This window comes from Mirounga angustirostris, unplaced genomic scaffold, assembly GCF_029215605.1.
Source record: "Mirounga angustirostris isolate CCGP_5_RB_7025 unplaced genomic scaffold, mMirAng1.0.hap1 SCAF_4, whole genome shotgun sequence".
Lineage (NCBI taxonomy): Eukaryota > Metazoa > Chordata > Mammalia > Carnivora > Phocidae > Mirounga > Mirounga angustirostris.
In genome coordinates, this window is record NW_026991712.1 from 41079829 (window position 1) to 41099913 (window position 20085).

General features: G+C 39.3%; 1 protein-coding gene across 4 annotated transcripts in view; it reads right to left on the reverse strand.

Moving 5' to 3' along the window:
- Positions 1-745: 745 nt before the first annotated feature.
- The window catches only part of INTS8 (integrator complex subunit 8), a 56839-nt gene continuing 37499 nt past the window's right edge, over positions 746-20085 (reverse strand). For 3 of the 4 annotated variants that reach the window (XM_045896217.2, XM_064588100.1, XM_064588102.1), the window contains exons 17-27: positions 15207-15391; positions 14550-14583; positions 13631-13687; positions 13477-13538; positions 10240-10358; positions 8150-8253; positions 7346-7396; positions 5475-5548; positions 5335-5399; positions 5137-5180; positions 746-937 (exon numbers count right to left, since the gene is read on the reverse strand). In XM_045896217.2, coding sequence (XP_045752173.1) covers positions 821-937; positions 5137-5180; positions 5335-5399; positions 5475-5548; positions 7346-7396; positions 8150-8253; positions 10240-10358; positions 13477-13538; positions 13631-13687; positions 14550-14583; positions 15207-15391 — 912 coding nt within the window. In that variant the 3' untranslated portion in view covers positions 746-820. The remainder of the gene's footprint in view (positions 938-5136; positions 5181-5334; positions 5400-5474; positions 5549-7345; positions 7397-8149; positions 8254-10239; positions 10359-13476; positions 13539-13630; positions 13688-14549; positions 14584-15206; positions 15392-20085) is intronic. The other variant, XM_064588101.1, reaches the window with a different exon arrangement.

A 20085-nucleotide genomic window follows, 5' to 3' on the forward strand; every position in this document is an offset into this window, starting at 1 on the left:
ACAAATGGTGAACTTTAATCTGTTTTTTAACTGATACATTTGCCTTGCCATGGCATTTTTTAACCAGTAAGGCTTAGATGAACATGGGTGTTTAAACTGTGCTCTAAAAAGGGGGAATACCAAAGAAATTTTAAACAAGATAAATGTTGTAGCTCCTACTTTGGGCTTTGACACAAAGGTTGCTTTATAATAACTTTTCATACATCACAATTTAAGTGAAGAAGTACCCTTTCAACCTATTTATATGAGAAAGTCACTTTATTAACTCCCAAGATATCCCTAAGGACTTTTTCTTAATTTAGTGTGACTAAGACTATTTATGTTCGCAAAACTATTAAGGTCCTTTTTTAATTCCTACATTATGAGTTAAGGACAGTGTCAAAGTGATAAAGCTTAACACTTGACCTAAACTTCTATTTTCATAAGGCAGAAAAGTAGTAAATGTATACTGACTCCTAGATTATTTATTAAAAACAAACAAAAAACCTGACATAAGAACTTGCTGTGTATAGACTAGCTACTTCTACCTATTTTTTTTTTTAAGAAACAAAATTTCAGCCTCAAGAGTGGGTCTAATAGAAAATAAATTATACTAAGTTGCTAGTTTATTCTGTTACTGGACATGTGAATCTCTTCCTTTGAAGAAATTATAAATTTAAGCTATGGTATGAAGTCTTCTGTATAGTTGTTTTTCAACTGTTTCAGTATTGTCTGAAAAGAAAACACCACTTAATGTGTACATATGTATTATATAATCTAATACTGTTTATTTTTAGCCCATTGTTTAAAAAATAAAAGTTAAAAAATTTTAACTAACTGCTTAAAAGTAAAGTTTTGCCATTGCTTGGAGGAACTTTTTTTTCCTTCTCTGCGCTGCCAGCTGTAACACTTCTTCTGGGTTGCTTGCGTTCAATTCTGTTTGGCCGATGGCTTTGATCTTCCAAAACAAGAAAGTGAGGTTATTACAGGTGTGGTCAAAGATGATAAAGTCTTGCTAGTGTACATAATATAAAACTACATGCTAACAATTTAATGACTAGCTGAACTTCTAATTATAAATGATAAGAGGTATGGAAGACACTAACAAAGACGGACTAAAGCCACTCTTAAAAAAATTAAATCAGATGCTGAGCCTTGCTTATGGAATTACAGTAGGTCCCCCTTATATGAAAGCAACCATGGTCCAGAAGCTGATGATCCTCCTCCTGACATAACTTAGAAAGTCAACAGTAGAGGGCCCTGGGTGGCTCAGTCAGTTAGGCATCGGCCTTGGGCTCAGGTCATGATCCCAGGGTCCTAGATCAAGCCCCGCCATTGGGCTCCCCGCTCTGCGGGGAGCCTCCTTCTCCCTCCCCCTGCCCTTGCTCATGCGCGCGCCCTCTCTCCCCCCTCAAATAAAATCTTAAAAAAGTCAACAGTAACCTAATGTTATACCACAATGCCTACATCATTCACCTCACAAGAGTGAGTACAATACAGTTAAAATACTTTGAAAGACTATATTCACATAACTTATTACAGTATATTGTTATAATTGCTCTACTATAGGTACGTATATATAGCGTTTAGTACTAGCCATGATTTCAGGCATCCACCAGGGGTCTTGGAACTTACCCCTGTGGAAAAGAGGGGAGACGACTACTCTACCTACAGTAACATTAATTCATATAAGTTTGACTAAAAATACCAGTAAATAAACTCTGCATGTCATTTGACACATTTTTACAGTTAAATTAGGGCTCCAACAAAATAGTCTGAAAAATCAAAATTTGTGTTTCAGGAAAGGCTTCACTTTTTTAAGGTGCAAAAACAGTTGTTCAGCACTATAATAGCATACAGTAATTCATTTCTTTCATGATTAGAAAGAAATACCTCAGCCTACTAAAAATCCACAGTACTCTGCCAAGGAGCATTTTGTGAGAACATACTTTACCATCTTCGAATTACCTTTACCTACACCTTTAGATTAAAAAAAGAAACCCAATTAGAACATCTTTTAGGGGCGCATCGGTGGCTCTGTTGTTAAGCATCTGCCTTCGGCTCAGGTCATGATCCCAGGGTCCTGGGATCGAGCCCCACATCAGGCTCCCTGCTCCTCGGGAAGCCTGCTTGTCCCTCTCCCACCCCCCATGCTTGTGTTCCCTCTCTAGCTATGTCTCTGTCAAATGAATAAAACCTTAAAAAAAAAAACAAAACTTTAAACAACAAAGACTATTCTGATATGTAGCTTGAAGGGTGACAGTAGACTATTCAGAAATGATCATCAGAGAGTAGGAAGAATTGCTGGAGGATATCCATTTCCATATGAAGGAATGCATGTGGAAAAACATGGTCTTTGGGTATAACTAGAGATTTCCAACAAACAAAGTATCACAAAGATGACTGGCTATAAAAAGTCCAAAGTAGAAGACAGAAATTGGGATAGACCAGAGATTTGAGAGAAGTAATGTACTCTGTGAGTAGCAGTCAAAACCATAAGTGGGTGAAATTACCTAGGGAGGATGTAGGGCAATCAAAATAATGGAGGGACTAACTTTCTGGGGAAACCAAGGTTAAGGGGTAGACAGGGAGATACCCACACAGAAGAAAAGTAACAGTGAAAAGAACTGAGTAAAAATGATGTCAGGAACAACAAAGGAATAAAGATTTTAAGAAGTGAGATGTAAACAAAAGGATAAGGACTGAAGAGTATCCACTGGCTTTGACATTTGGTGACCCTTGAGGTAACAGGAGCAGTGATGGCAGAAGTCAAATTACACTGGGTCCAAGAGCTTCAAAAAACTAGGCAGAGAAGGGGAAGAGGGAGGTAGAGGCACAGTCAAGGATGAAACAGTTTATAAGCTCTGGGAGAGGTTGACAATACAGGAGCAGAGACAGCTCATTAAAGGTCACTGAAGAGATAGAATCAAAGCCTAGAAACTTGCCTTCATCAAGAAGTAACATAACCTCTTACTAAGAGTGTACTTAGTGGTGAGCACAGTTACAGATTTTAAAGATGGGAAGGAGGGATTTGGCCACAATTCCCAAAACTACAATTCCCATGTGGAGGTCAGTCTTTTTTCTGGTCTAGTCTAAACACAGGCAAGGAAGTACAGAATAGGGAGAGAAAGGACAGGGGACTAAACAAAAGGCAAGTCTAAAACAGTCCCTGAAAAAGTAGACCCCTGACTGCTGGCCATAACACAAGAGATGAGGGGCCAGCTACGCTTGGAGACCATGGTTTGGTAATGGCTCACCAGTTTATATGGTTGTAGGGTTTTTTCCAACCAGACTCTGGCTCAGGAAAAAAAAGCATAAATTTTTGAAAAGGGATTTTTCCAGGTGAAGTGAAGGACAAAAAAAGCAAAGATGCTATAAATATTTATCAAAGGGCAGTTCTGACAGTCAGCCATAGACACACAGGGGTTTCCAAATCTGGTTTGTCATCAGAACTATCTGGGAAACTTAAAATGTGGATTCCAGGACCTCATCTCAGGCCAACTGAATCAGCATCTCTGATAGTGCACAGACTGGTATTGGCTGTACTAAAGTGAGTAGAGAAGGAAGGGAAGCTGGGAAGGGGCTGACAGGAAAAAGTGGTCTTGAACCTGAACATCTCACTGACAATGAAGAACATGGGAGCCAGGAAGTAAGAGAGGGATAGATTATTGGCAGAGAGATCTTATGTGGAACAACTGACAATAAGGCGTGGCTATGGGTGTGGGTGGCTGATGCAGAGTAAAGGTAACAATGAACTTGTAAAGCTAGGGGAATTGGGTAAACTGATCACATATTTTGATGCACGCAGAGGAATAACCACTAGTTTGGTTAGATGAGCTTGTCAGGAGATAGATGTAAGCTTTTAAAGAGAAAGGGTGTAAAATGATTACAAGTAAATATGATTTGGAAATAGCACTGGGGAAGTAACAATTTCAGTACTGCCTTCCAGCCCTGGATAAACTGGAAATGGAGAAAGAGTTGCCTCCAATCAAGTACAGCTAGCTTCATGTTCTCTTTCATTTTTTTTAAAAAAGATACTATAATCATTTTCCTCTAAATAATGGTCATACAATTTAGTCCAGGTAGAGAGCTTTAAAAGACACACAATAGCACATAATTTTGTTAATATGGATGAAAGAGCAGAAAGAAAGTATCTATGGTGATAATGATTCAAAAATGCTAGGCAAGTAAAAATGGCCGTAAATTTATATCTAGCTTAGATGTCAAATTTTTAAATAATCTATTCAATTACTGAGCATCTATTGTGAGCCAGGCACCATTCTAGGTATCAGCTATGACAAAACCAAGTCCCTCCTGTGGGGAAGTAGGAAGGGGAAGAGGGAGATAGAGGCACAATATATAGTAAATATACACTATGTCAGATGTAGGTAAGTATAATGGAAGAAAATTTCAAAAGGGAAATGAAAAGGAGAGTGTTGGAGGGAAAAGGATGGAGAAAGACACTGCTATTTTATAAGATGCCCAGGAAATGATCACTAAGAAGACAGTTGAGGAGTCCTAAGGGAAGTTAAGAAATGTTTCTAGAAAATAAAACTTCAAAAGCTCTTCAGTGGTGAGTATTTTCAGCATGTTCAAAGAACAGCTAATGGTGTAGCAGAAGTTAGCAAGGGAGAAAATCGAATGAATAGTTAGAGGTCAAGTCATCTGCAGCCTTGTAGGCCATTACAAGGACTCTGACACTGCATGAGATGGGAAACCATTTACAGGTTTGGAACAGAGAGAGGGTATGCTCTAACATTTTAATATAAAATAGACTGGAGGGGGGCGGCTGGGTGGCTCAGTCGTTAAGCGTCTGCCTTCGGCTCAGGTTGTGGTCCCAGGGTCCTGGGATCGAGCCCCGCATCGGGCTCCCTGCTCTGTGGGGGGAGTCTGCTTCTCCCTCTCCCACTCCCCCTGCTTGTGTTCCCTCTCTCGCTGTGTCTCTGTCAAATAAATAAATAAAATCTTTAAAAAAATAAATAAACTGGAGGTAAAAGCTCTGAAGTCAAAATAGGACCTGTTAAAAGTAAACACGGATAACCAAATTCTGGCAATAACTAGGCACACAAAATCTTTTTTTGTTGGTCCAAATCTTAACAATGGTTTAATACCAGGGAAATTAAGTATATCACTGAAGAAAGGCATAAAGTAACTTACTGCAATTTGTCTTTTATCTGTTTCTCCTCTTTTATGATGAAGATCTAAACAAATCAGTTAAGAATAATAAATCTGATATTATTAAAGACCATGACAGAATCTCAATTGTTCCTCGACTTTGATTTAGGAAATACACAGTATTTTTTTAATTTACAGAAATGAACCGTTCTAATATCACATATATTGATGAAAGGATACAAGTCAAGTATTCCAAAATGGTAACATCCCATATGTAGTCATAGTAGGAGTCCATAGCATCATGACTGAAAAACAGAATTTAATTACTTTCTCATTCTTAAGCAGAAAAATTTCAGCTTCATTTTAAAAATCATTCATACCTGTTTTGTTCCTGCAATGATTTAAAGGCTGTCTTGTAGTCAATTTCTCTGAGGAACTGACATAAAATTGCCACCTACATAAACAAAGATTTGAAAACGGTTTCATGTAATCAGTGTCAACAATGACTCTTTGGGAGGGGTAAATTTTAATTTTTTTTTTTAAATAATCTCTACACCCAATGTGGGGTTTGAACTCACGACCCCAAGATCAAGAATTGCATGCCCCTCCAACTGAGCCAGCCAGGTGCCCCCAGGAGAAGTAATTTTTAATGATTCTTACATCAAGAATATATTTTTAAAAATTAAAAATAAATTTAAAAAATAAAGAATATATTAAAAAGGGCTTGCAGATTAAAGCGAGTGGATCAGCTCATATTTATGGATTCCATCTAATTTTAATTGCAAAAACCTTTACACAAGAATCTGTCTGCCCAGGGTGCCCGGGTGGCTCAGGGGCTTAAGGGTCTGCCTTCGGGTCAGGTCATGATCTCAGGGATCAAGTCCCACATTGGGCTCCCTACTCAGTGGGGAGCCTGCTTCTTGTCTCCCCCTGTCTGCTGCTCCCCCTGCTTGTATGTGCACATGCGCGCTCTTGAGCAAGCTCTCTCTCTCTCGTGCTCTCACACAAAATCTTTAAAAAAAAATCTGTCCATTTAATGAATGACCTAAAAATCATAAATTTTTACAGCTTTGAGAAACTGGCAAAAGCCAGTTCAGAAAACTGAAAGGAGTTGAAAACTGCCAAACAAAAGTATTACGTAATGACTTCCAAGGACATACAGAACATGCAATTAGACCTGTCACAGCTAGTCCATTCCTCCACCCCCTGAGTCTCTGGCAACCACTAATCCTCATTCTGACTACATATTCGCCTATCCTGGACATTTCATATGAATGAAATCATAATACAAAGCCATGTGTATGTGGGTTTTTTTTCACTCAAAATAATATTTCTAAGATTCATCCTTGTTGCAGCACGTCTCAGCCCTTTAATCGCTTTTATGGCTAAATAATATTCTACTGTAGGCTCTCCCAAATTTTATTTATCCATTCACCAACTGATGGACATCTGGGTTGTTTCTACTTTTTTTTTTTTTTTAAGATTTTATTTATTTATTTGAGAGAGAGAGAATGAGAGACAGAGAACGTGAGAGGGAGGAGGGTCAGAGGGAGAAGCAGACTCCCTGCGGAGCAGGGAGCCCGATGCGGACTCGATCCTGGGACTCCAGGATCATGACCTGAGCTGAAGGCAGTCGCTTAACCAACTGAGCCACCCAGGTGCCCGGTTGTTTCTACTTTTTAGCTATTACGAATAATGCTACTATGCACATTCATGTATAAATTTTTCTGTGGACAGGTTTTCAACTTTCTTGGTTACAAACCTAGGAACTGAATTGCTAGGTCACACTGGTAATTTTATGCTTAAATTTTCTGAGGAACTGCCAAGTTGTTTTCCAGAGGAGTTTCCCATTTTATATTCCTACCAGAAATGTATGAAGGTTACAATTTCTCCACACTTTCACCAACACTAGTTACTGTCTTTCAATTATAGCCATCCTAGAGAATATGAAGGGGTATCTCACTGCCGTATTGATTTGTATTTCCCTAGCTGACTAATGTACATATCCACTCTTATATACAAAAACAAAAAACAAAAAACTTGAAAATGCAAAGACCAATGTTTTTTAATTCATACTTTTATTTTAGTTAAAATTTACTAAAAAAAAAAAAATTTAAAGAATATACCAAATTCTTAAACACCATCAACTATATGATACAGAAAATAAAGGCTACTTCCCAGTCCAACGCTTTATATTTATGGTAAACTCTAATACACATGAAAATAAACCAACATAGTATCATAAACTAACCTGTGTGTGGCAATTCAGCAAAGAACAGCATTTTATCATTCGTTTTATTACCTACAAAAATAAATTGATTACTTTCAAAAACTAGTTAACATCAATTGTAACCCATTTACCTGATATGGAATGTCAACAGTGGCAAAAACTGTGTGTATGTGGAAATGGTGGGTATATGAGAACTCTATTTTTTGCTCAATTTTGCTGTGAATCTGTAATTGCTCTAAATGGAAATTTTAATTAAAAATAGCTAGTTACTAAAAAATTTAAGATCTCATTTCAAAAGCCATTTATTATTAAAGTACTGAACAATACCATTTAGTAAGTTGTGATATTGGTGGCCTACACCAGAGGAAAGAGCAATACATATAGAAAGAAAATGAAATAAATTTGAGATTTAAGAGACAGAATCAATAGGTCTTGAAGGCTGACTGGATTTCGGTGGCAGCGTCGGTAAAGAGGACACTCAGGATTTGGGCCTGGTCAACTCAAATGAACAAAAGGTGTTTGGTATTTTGGTGTTTTGTTATTATTCTTTTTGTGGAAAAAGGTCATGAGGAGGGAGACTGTAAGGTAAGATGCTGAAATCAGTTTTGGACAGGTTGAGTTTTTTTAAGTGTTTTGGGAAATCAAAGCAGCAATGATCTATGGGCTCTGGAAATACAGAGAGGAATTGCATCGTCTAGAGGATTCAACTTGGGAGTTACCTAGTTACCACCACATACATGGAAAGAAATAAACTCACCAAAAAGTGGCCCGGAAAAAACAAAGTGTAAAGGTAGCCAAGAAAGAGAGCCCACAGAAACAGCTTACCTGGTCTGTATATACATCAGGGGGCACAGCCTTATTGAAGAAATCAGAACACACAGCTCCTGCCTGCAGGTAATAGTGGAGAGCTGCCGAATACTGATTTGTTGCTAAAGTAGAAAACAGAAGTAAAGAATTACCTATCATCAGACATAACAGGTGAAAAAACAGACAAAGCCTCTTTTGTGAAGAGTTGGGTATTATTACTTCCTCAGTTGACAAAAGCAGATTCAAACCACAGTGCTAGGGAGAACACTTATCCAGGAAAGAACACACGAACGAACGAACGCACACACACACACACGCATTTTTTTTTCAAACTACTGTAAAGAAGCAATATAATATGCTCCTTCCTTCTAAAACCGATTAGCCAAAAATTTAGCTCAGATTTGTCAACCTTACTATCATAGAATTTAGTATTGGAGGTATTTGTTTCCCAAACACCCATACTAGAAACATACCTGAATTTTCTGAGGTAGTTTATAATCAGTAAATCTATTTTGAACATAGATATTAAAATCTTAAGAATAAGTTCTTTAGGGGGTTAGGGTGAAAATGAACATTAAAACTAGTAATTATTTGCCTCAAAAAGAATCCAGGAGAGAGGGGGACGATGTAGGTGAGGATACAGATGGAATGAAGATGGGCATGAGTTAATTACTGTTAAAGCTGGGTGGGCGCCTGGGTGGCTCAGTTCGTTAAGCGACTGCCTTCGGCTCAGGTCATGATCCTGGAGTCCCGGGATCGAGTCCCACATCGGGCTCCCTGCTCAGCAGGGAGTCTGCTTCTCCCTCTGACCCTCCTCCCTCTCGTGCTCTCATTCTCTCGCAAAAAAAAAAAGCTGGGTGACAGATACATGGGGGTTCATTATACTATTCTCTTTTTTATTTTGAACTTTCTTTTAAAAATTCAGCTCCTAAAAAAAAAAAATTCAACTCCTAAAGAAAATTGATCCTGAAATGACACCAGTCAGAAATTTGATTTGACCCATACAGTAATAGAAATATTGGAACTTTATCAAGTGGGAAAATCTATCACATATAAATGGGGGTGGGGGAGGAGTCAGGAATCTATTTCCAAGAATACAAATAATTATCGAGTGCCAAGATAGATTTTAGAATAGCATATTTAGAACAAATTAAAAAAAAAATTTTTTTTTATTAAAGATTTTTATTTATTTGAGAGAGCACAAGCAGGAGGAGGGACAAAGGGAGAAGAAGCAGACTCCCCACTGAGTAGGGAGCCTGACACAGGGCCCAATCCCAGGAGCCTGAGATTAGGACCTGAGCCGAAGGCAGATGCTTAACCGACTGAGCCACTCAGGCGCCCCTAGAATAGAATATTTTAAAATAGCAATTTTACAGGGGCACCTAGGTGGCTCAGTCAGTTGAGCCTCTGACTCTTGGTTTTGGCTCAGGTCATGATCTCAGGGTCCTGGGATCAGTCCCCGCATCAGGCTCCCAGTTCAGCGGGGAGTCTGTTTGTGGATTCTCTCCTCCCTTTGTCCCTCCCCGCACTGGCTCTCTCTCTCGGTGTCTCTCTAAAAATAAGTAAGTCTTAAAAAAAAAAAATAGCAATTTTACAAACTAAACTTTAACTTCTTTTTTTTTTTTTTAAGATTTTATTTATTTATTTGACAGAGAGACACAGTGAGAGAGGGAACACAAGCAGGGGGAGCAGGAGAAGGAGAAGCAGGCTTCCTGCTAAGCAGGGAGCCCAATGCGGGGCTCGATCCCAGGACCCTGGGATCATGACCTGAGCCGAAGGCAGACGCTTAACAACTGAGCCACCCAGGCGCCCCTAAACTTTAACTTCTTTCCCTAATATTTTAACCAACTTAGTAGATGAACATTCAACTTAAAAAAAAAAAACCTTTTTAAAAAAACAAAAAAGGCAGTCAATATAAAAAATTAAAAGTATTGGTTCAGAGCAAATGTTTATTAACACGGAAAAATAAATAAATATATCTAGGAAGAAGAGTTAGAGGTCAAAAACAAGATTTAAAGTACTGGGAAAAAATGTGTCATACATTTATTTTCATTTCTAAAAGTGCTACAAAAGAACAAAAACACAAAGCAACCATACATCTCACTTACCAAAATAAATGTCTGCCTGAATAATTAGCCAGGAATGGGTGCTGGGGTTTATACTGAGGGCATACCGAACTAGCTCTTTCACCGTGATTGCCACAGCTTCAAAGTCCACGGACTGGAGGCTTAAAAAAAAAAAAAAAAAAAAGACAATGAACATTAATCTCTATTTTTCAACTTCAAATTCCAGACACATTTATTAAAAACAAAAACTTAGCCAAAATTTAGGTGACCATAAATATAATGCTAAGTATTACTAAGAGTAAATATACTAAAACTATCACAACAACTAACTAAGAAAGTGGGAAGGGGAGGGAATGGGGCCAGCTGCTCTGAGCCTGGTTAAACCTGGAAGGACTCTGATACAGAAACAGAAGCTGGAACTGTGGGGATAAAAGCCAGCCCAGCCCCCAAGAAACAGAGCTGATAGTGCCCACCTCCCAGAAGCAGTAAGGCACGGTGGGAGAGAACACAGGCTCTGGATTCAGACACACATGAGGTGCCAGATCTAACCATAATTCACTAGGGTTCCCCATATAGTGAGAAAGGAACTATGGTTATTATCGGCAAATACTCGATTATATATTTACAGCTAAATGAGTTAAACTGATATACGATCTAAGAAATTTACAAAATGGGGGCGCCTAGGTGGCTCAGTCATTAAGTGTCTGCCTTCGGTTCAGGTCATGGTCCCAGGGTCCTGGGATCGAGCCCCTCATTGGGCTCCCTGCTCAGAGGGAAGCCTGCTTCTCCCTCTCCCGCACCCCCTGCTTGTGTTCCCTCTCTCGCTGTCTGTCAAATAAATTAAAAAATAAATTTATAAAATGTTAACAAGAATTCTATCTACGTATCAAACAACTGATCTTGAAATAGTAATGCTTAATCCATGCCATTCTCACACTATTTTTGGAGTCAATAAAGACTCTTGTTCAAGAGGAATGCTTTTTCTGGTCATTTAGTCACATTATATTTTCTCTAGGTCAATTTATATTAAAGTAGCTTTATCATGATGAAGATAATGGTTATTAAGCCTATATGTGCCAGTCCTTATTCTAAACAACTGGTTTAGAAAATGTACTAACTTATTTAATTCTCACAAATCTGAGATAGGTACTATTCTTATACCCATTTAATAAATGAGGAAATTGGCAAAGAAAGCAACTTACCCAAGGTTATGTACCAGGTAAGTGAAAAAGAGCCTGGGACTCCAACCCTACCAATCTAGCTCAAAGCCTGTATGGTAAACTATTCTTTTGCCTCATTTATAAACACACTGAAAATCAGTCATTAAGTTACAATCTTGGGATGCCTGGGTGGCTCAGTTGAGAAGCGTCTGCCTTCGGCTCAGGTCATGATCCCAGGGTTCTGGGATCGAGTCCCACATTGGGCTCCTTGCTCCATGAGGAGCCTGCTTCTCCCTCTCCCTCTGCTGCTCCCCCTGCTTGTGCTCTGACAAATAAATAAATAAAAATCTTAAAAAAAAAAAAAGTTACAGTCTTAACTTAGGATAAAAACACAACATCAGAGAGATGCTACCAACCATCAATTAAAAAGGCAGAAGCATTTCTACCTGATTTTTGGACTGCTATCTAACATACTAAATTTTATATAAGGCACCCCTGGGTGGCTCAATCGGTTAAGCATCGGACTCTTGATTTCAGCTCAGGTCATGATCTCAAGGGTTGTGAGGTCGAGCCCCACATCAGGCGCCTGCTTAAGATTCTCTCCCTCCCTCTCCCTCTGCCCCCCCCAACCTGGTTCATGTATGTGTGTGAAGAAAAAAAAATTTCATATAAAAATTTGTAGTTACGGGATGCCTGGCTGGCTCAGTCAGTAAAGCATGTGACTTTTGCTCCTGGGGTTGTAAATTCAAGCCCCATGATGGGTGTAGAAATTACTTAAAAATCTTGAAAAAAAAATCTGCAGTTACAGTGTTGTGTAATACGCACATTTGCTTCATGAAGCATCATGATCCTTTGGAAAACAAGCCTCAGTAAGTGGAGTAAAGGATCACCTGCCCACTTTTGACCCTCCAAACTTCTACATGAGATGCGCAACTACTTCTAATCTCTAAGACTGAGATGAAAGCAAATTACTCTCGGGCACCTGGGTGGCTCAGTTGGTTAAGCGACTGCCTTCGGCTCAGGTCATGATCCTGGAGTCCCGGGATCGAGTCCCGCATCGGGCTCCCTGCTCGGCGGGGAGTCTGCTTCTCCCTCTGACCCTACCCCCTCTCATGCTCGCTCTCTTTCTCTCTCTCAAATAAATAAATAAAATCTTAAAAAAAAAAAAAAAAAAGCAAATTACTCTCATTCTATAGACTGCTTATCTACCTACTAAAATCTTTTCTTCTTCAAAGATGCCACTAAGAGCAACAAAATAAGGCCTAGTCCTGCCCAAGCACAAAGCAAAAAAAAAAAAAAAAAAATATATATATATATATAGGGGGTGAGGAAAGAAGAAAAAGTAACTTTTGTGAGGAAAGAAATGGGACTCCTGAATGAGAAGTTGCTATGTATAGGAAAAGAAATGTGTATATGGTTTCTTCTTCCAGAAAAAGAACATTTTCTTCTCCTTCTCCAAAATTCCCCCATCATCTTATTGTGATTCTCAGGAGATGAAAGAAATAACATTTCTTAAAGTACCCAAGAACTTCTTAGTAACTAAAAGGGGTTTGGGAGCCTCTGACTATCACAGTGTTAGAATAGACCTACAAAGAATTACAAAAAAGTCATTTTCGGGGCACCTGGGTGGCTTAGTCATTAAGCATCTGCCTTCGGCTCAGGTCATGATACCAGGGTCCTGGGATCGAGCCCTACATCGGGCTCCCTGCTCTGCGGGAAGCCTGCTTCTCCCTCTCCCACTCCCCCTGCTTGTGTTCCCTCTCTTGCTGTCTCTATCAAATAAATAAAATCTTAAAAAACAGAAAAGTCATTTTTCAAATAGTTACTTGTAAAAGACGTAAAATGCTGGAAACCTAACAGGAAATCAATTTTTTTTGGGGGGGGGGAGCCTCGATTTTCTAATTCTACCCCTTGATAAGTCATCAAGATCACTCAGGGATCTTTCTGTTGGACTGAAGGCTGGTATACCTTTTTAGGAAAATAATGACTGCAAAGAGAAACAAACCTGGCTGTAGAATCCTAACAGATTATAGCCTTTTAGTCAAACTACTCAAGGTTATCTGTATCAGGATGGTTTCTAAATACATAAATAATTAATATAAGCTACAATACATCTTACTTGGGGATGGAGGATGGCCAAATAGAAATGTGCTCAGCTGTAATATCATTCACAATGTCCTCCTTAAAAGGAAAAAAAAAACTTTTTTTAAAGTGTGATTTTAAAAGGAAATTTCTTTCAAAGATTTTTTTAAATGAAATTATGAAATACTGACCCGAACATTGTGAAGTTTCACAAAGAGTGACAAAATAATGGTCAAAACCAATGGTTCCTATAAGAAAGAAAATACAGAATCCTTAAATATTATACATGTTTAATATTCCTGTCAACCTCAGGGATACCAAGTATTTTCTCTCAAAAAATTCTTTGACTTTTGAAATGTACCATTTCTTTAGTTTAGAGCATATACTACAGGTCTAGTTTATTTTTAATCTCATGAAAGAAATCAAGCATACAATTTACACAAAATATTTAGGGGCGTTTGGGTGGTTCAGTCAGTTGAGCATCCAACTCTTGGTTCCGGCTTGGGTCACGATCTCACGGTCGTGGGATCGAGCCCTGAGTCGGGCTCCACGCTCAGCATGGAGTCTGCTTGAGATTTTCTCCCTCTCCCTCTGCCCCTCCCCCCCGCGCATGTGCGCATGTGTGTGCTTGCTCAGGCGTGCGCTCTCAAGTAAATAAAACTTAAAAGAAAAATTACCATATTTAGGTAACTGGCTTACAGCACTCAAGTCCTCAGACGACTTGGAACTGAGCAAATAAATCTCTTTCCAATTAGTACTTCCAGCTATCTCTAAAAAAATTAACTTTTTATTCCTTACAATAATATTTAAAGGATGGAATCTAGGTTATGTCCAGTAAATAGATGTAATATTAACCCTAACAAAAATTAAAGCTAGGCTTCACACATCCAGCCCTATTAGGAAGACGTCTTTAAAATTTAAAAAATACCTGTTCTATTCACTAAAACATGTTAAGGTAAATGCAAAATGAACCTGTCCATTCAGACCAACCCATCTTCAGGAATGATCACTGATGAACATTATACAGAGCACTTAAATAATCAGCATTTAAACACACTATTTTTCAGAAAATCAGCAGTAATAATTAGATCAACTTTTAATAAAACTTACCCGTAATTTTTTGATAAAAGAAAGTAGTTCGCTCCTACAAAAAACACAAATTTTGTATATACATTTACTATCAGAATTAAAAAGTAAATTATACATGGTTTATTCCTAACTCTCCAGTTCTGCACGTATGAAAGAATATAATGTTCTAATATCATACTAACCTAATAAAACAACTTCTCTGGGGGTGCCTGGGTGGCTCAGTCGTTAAGCATCTGCCTTCGGCTCAGGTCATGATCCCAGGGTCCTGGGATCGAGCCCCGCATTGGGCTCCTTGCGTAGCCGGGAGCCTGTTTCTCCCTCTCCCACTCCCCCTGCCTGTGTCCCCTTCTCTAGCTGTCTCTCTCCCGCAGTTAAATAATTAAAATCTTAAAACAAAACAAAAAAAACCTCCTGTTTCAATCACGTGACTTCTTCAGTACAATGCAATCATAGGCACCGCTGATTCTGAATTCCAGAAGATATTAAACGATTAACAATCTCTTAAAATAACATATAAACAGAAGATATTTCCAAAGGCGGCCATGTCAGTCCACAGATCAGCACCAGAGAACTCTAACACTGTTCATCTTTATGATATACAAAGATAAAGGTCAATGTTCTTGAAACAGTACAAACAGTACAGATAATAACTCAAGAAATAAACTGATAGAAACATACCGATACATTATGCCTAATGTAGATTCCCTCTGCTTTATTAAACTGACTCTGCCATCATTTCCTCGTTTGTGCTGACTGGACACACTACAGATCTGAACAACAACTTCCCAAAGGTCTTTAGCAGTCCGTCTACTTTCTTTAGGGCCAGGAAGTTCTTTGCATGTAGCTGCTAAAAGCTGTCCAAGCTATAACATGAAAAACAGAAAATACACAAAAAATAATTTACAACAACAGAACTACAGATGTAAGTTCTATTATTAAGGCACACTTGAAGAAAGAAGGATAACTACCCAAATACACCAAAGTTATTTTATGCTATGCCTTCCATCCAACCACTGAGGAATTTAGAGCTCACTGTCTACTGACAGACTGGAAATCTGAATGGGCAAGAGGATGCTCTGGTCCTTCCACATTATAAAGCTCATTTCTTCTACACAATTTAGGTCTAACAACGACAAAAATAAGTATAGTCTAATAAGAACAAAACTGAGACAAACCAAAGAGGTATGTGATTTATTAAGAGTGGGAAGGGGGAACACCAAGCTGGTAAATAGTATGATCCAACTTAAAAGGGGTGGGGGGCAGGGTGCGTGCGTGTGTATGTGTGTAATGGAACGTATATATAATGTTAACTGTAGTAAAGCCCAGAGATGCAATTAAAATAGTGCTTTAACTTCACACACACTTTAATCATTTAAAAAAAAAATTTTTTTTTAAAGATTTTTTTTAAAATTTTTATTTATTCATTTGAGAGAGAATGAGATAGAGAGAGCATGAGAGGGGGGAGGGTCAGAGGAAGAAGCAGGCTTCCCGCTGAGCAGGGAGCCCGATGCGGGACTCGATCCTGGGACTCCAGGATCATGACCTGAGCCGAAGGCAGTCGCTTAACCAACTGAGCCACCCAGGCACCCAAAAAAAAAATTTTTTTTAATGAAAAAATGAGGGGAGAAATCTGGAAATTGAAGTTGGCAGAATAAGGGAGTAAGATTTAGAACAACCTTTGTCTAAGAAAAATGGCAGCCACTGACTGGGGCTATTGCAGATGTGAGGAGGCAGAAGGAAGGACAGATTACTGAAAGTGAATGATCTGAATAAAGGAAGTCTTAAGGACCAAAAATGCAAGAAGAACCCATAAAGAGTGGAAGGGCTAAAAGCAAAAGGCAGAGAAAAGACAGGACCAAAATGTAGAGGAAAAAACAGGCTTAAGTCAAATTCAGCATTTCTTTCCCTCTGTAACTTCAAAACAAGAAGAGGGCCCCTCTATCCTTTGTTCTTATTAAATCTTATACATCATTGCTCTTTTAGAGAGTGAAATGGCAAGGATAATTTCAAGTCCATCAGGAAACCCCAGATCCCTTACTGGACCTAGAAAATATTCATAATGGGGTCCCCACTGCTTACAGTAGTTTAAGAAGGTGGCCATATTGGGGGGCGCCTCGGTGGCTCAGTTGGTTGAGCGACTGCCTTCGGCTCAGGTCATGATCCTGGAGTCCTAGGATCAAGTCCCGCATTGGGCTCCCTGCTCAGCGGGGAGTCTGCTTCTCCCTCTGACCCTCCCCCCACCATGCTCTCTCTCTCATTCTCTCTCAAATAAAATCTTAAAAAAAAAAAAAAGCAGCCAAATTTTGACAAAGATGAAAACTGATACTTTCCCCAATTTTTTATTTTATTTTTTTTTAAGGATGTTATTTATTTATTTGACAGAGACAGATAGAGCCAGAGAGGGAACACAAGCAGGGGGAGTGGGAGAGGGAGAAGCAGGCTTCCCGCTGAACAGGGAGCCCGATGCGGTGCTCGATCCCAGGACCCTGGGATCATGACCCGAGCCGAAGACAGACACCTAATGACTGAGCCCCCGAGGCGCCCCTCCCCAATTTTTTAATAATAAATTTCAAAAATAGAAAATTTGAATAGTTCAATACCTATTTGACTTATTGTGAATATTCTGCCACATTTACTTTACATATCTACATGTACTGCTTGTCAACTAGTGAGCTGCAGACACCACACCTCAGCCCTAAATACTTCAATACGTATCTTCTAAGGACAAGAACATTTTCCTACTACGTAACCATAATTCGTAACCACTACCCCGTGATCACACCTAAGACAATTTAGAACACTGGTGCTTCCTAAGGTAGTAAAAATGATGTAAAAACCCTAGCTGTGGCTAGGGGTGGCCTAGGGTAGCTCTGTTGGTTAAGCATCCAACTCGATTTCTGCTCAGGTAATGATCTCAGGGTCATGTGGTGGAGCCCTGCATGATGGAGCCCTGCATCGGGCTCGGTGCTGGGCATGGACCCCATTTAGGATTATCTCTCTCCCTCCACCTCCACCACTGCTCGCACTAACAAAAAACCAACCCTAGCTGTGCTGTATGAATGGAAATCTAGAGGCCACAGCCTAGGAGTACATTTCACCTTGCATGCCTACTGAACACAAGTCAGCTCCGACAACTAGGCCCACCATACATGCAGCTATCGACTGCAGTGCAATACAGGGCCTCCCGCAGCTCCCTGTCTCAATTCATTTTCTGTTGTCAAGAATCACATGCTTAGTTGAAGCTTACTACATTAATTTACTTGAAAGTAAAAATTTTCAGAAGTCTTAGGCCCCAGGGGCACCTGGCTGGCTCAGTCAGAAGAACATGTGACTCTTGATCTTGGAGTGGTGAGTTCAAACCCCACACAGCATACCAAGATTACTTAAATAAATTAAATAAATAAATAAATATATAAATATATAAATAAAAGTCTTAGGCCCCAAGTCAACTGAATTCCACATTCTTAAACATCTTCTATGTGTGGGCACCAAGTAAAGCACTGAGAATATAAAAAGTAACTATCAAGATTACACAGTGTAAGTACAACAAAAATGTATGTCCATGGCTCAAAAGTAACAGGACCAGTAGCACCTTTCAAAGGTAACAAAAGAAAAAAGTGATTTACTCATTTGCAGAGAAAGGAATAAGGCAAAGCTTTAAAGAAACCACACCAGGGGCGCCTGGGTGGCTCAGTCAATTAAGCGGCTGCCTTCGGCTCAGGTCATGATCCCAGGGTCCTGGGATCAAGTCCTGCATCGGGCTCCCTGCTCAGTGGGGAGTCTGCTTCTCCCTCTCCCTCTGCCTGCCACTCCCCCTGCTTATGCTGTCAAATAAATAAATAAAATCTTTAAAAAGAAAAAAAGAAACCACACCAACAGGCAGAAGTGGGAAGGGCATCCCGGCTAAAAGACCAAATGGCACGTGCTAAAGCTCAGAGGCAGAGAAAGCATCCCGTGTACTCCGAGTGCTCTGATACCAGCAGCACAGAGTGGGCATGACAGAGGAGCAGGAGAGGGCAAACTGAGGAAGAAGCACCTGCGCCTTAAAAGGCCTTGTAGGCCACAGGAAAAACCTTGGTCTTTATCCTATGCTATTACTATTACCACCAAGCCCTCCTCCTCCTATTAGCTACAGTCTTTTTTTTTTTTTAGTGTGTTACTTTTTTTGGTAAAGATTTTTTTTTAATATATTTATCTTTTTATCTTTTTATTTATTTTTTTATTTTTTTTATTTATTTTTATTTATTTTTTTATTTTTTTATTTTATTTTTTATTTTTTATTTTTTATTTTTATTTATTTATTTATTATTTATTTATTTATTATTTATTTATTTTTTATTTATTTATTATTTATTTTTATTTATTTATTTTTATTTTTTTATTTATTTTTTATTTATTTTTTATTATTTATTTATTTATTTATTTATTTATTTATTTAACAGAGCAAGCAAGAGAGAGAGAGAGACAGCAAGAGAGGGAACACAAGCAGGAGAAGTGGGAGAGGGAGAAGCAGGCTTCCCGTGGAGCAGGGAGCCCGATGCGGGGCTCGATCCCAGGACCCTGGAATCATGACCTGAGCCGAAGGCAGACGCTTAATGACTGAGCCACCCAGGCGCCCCAGCTATAGTCTTTTATAACCCAAGTGTCCATAAATCCTGTGCACTTTCCAATATACTATGCTGCTTCCTTTCCTGATCCAATGGGGAGACTGTATAGTTTTGTACTATTTCAAAAGGTCACATTTTAGTTACATGCTTAAGATTTTCCCTTTCCTTTTTGTGATTACAGAATATTCAAATAAGAAGATATGAAAAATAAAAACTGATTAAAATCACCTAATATTCCACTATCCAGAGATAATGACTTAATATCCTTCCAGACTTGGGGCACCTGGGTGGCTCAGTCGTTAAGCATCTGCCTTTGGCTCAGGTCATGATCCTAGGGTCCTGGGATCAAGTCCCACATCGGGCTCCCCACTCAGCAGCCTGCTTCTCCCTCTCCCACTCCTCCGGCTGTGTTCCCGCTCTCCCTGTGTCTCTGTCAAATAAATAAAATCTAAAAAAAAAAATCCTTCCAGACTTCCCTATACATATGTATACATATTCCACGCCAAATTCCAAGTTTGGAAACTGTTCCAAATTATAGTATCTTCAAAACAAAGTCCTTTACTCTAGACTTCCTTCTCGGATCCCTTTTACCTTAACATAAACGAGGGAGCCAGGGGCCAACTAGGGAAGGGGACACACAAACCCCAACCAGATGAGATGATGAGATGCCGCAGTGACTCTTCAGCAAGGTCACCACCTATCCTTCCTCCTTTTGGGCCCAATCAGGGGGACTGCACAAAGTAATGACATCACCCAGCCCAAGGTCAGGGAACCTGCAGCACAATACCCTGTGCCCTTCCACACTGCTGGCCCTCAAGCACGCACCCCGTCCTGCCACTGCACAACCCCACAGAATTCACTGTGGAGAGAAACAAAGAGAAGCTACTGTACTGTCCTAAGCAACAAGCTAGGATCCTAAGTGGAAATCTCTTGGAACAAAATGGTTCTTT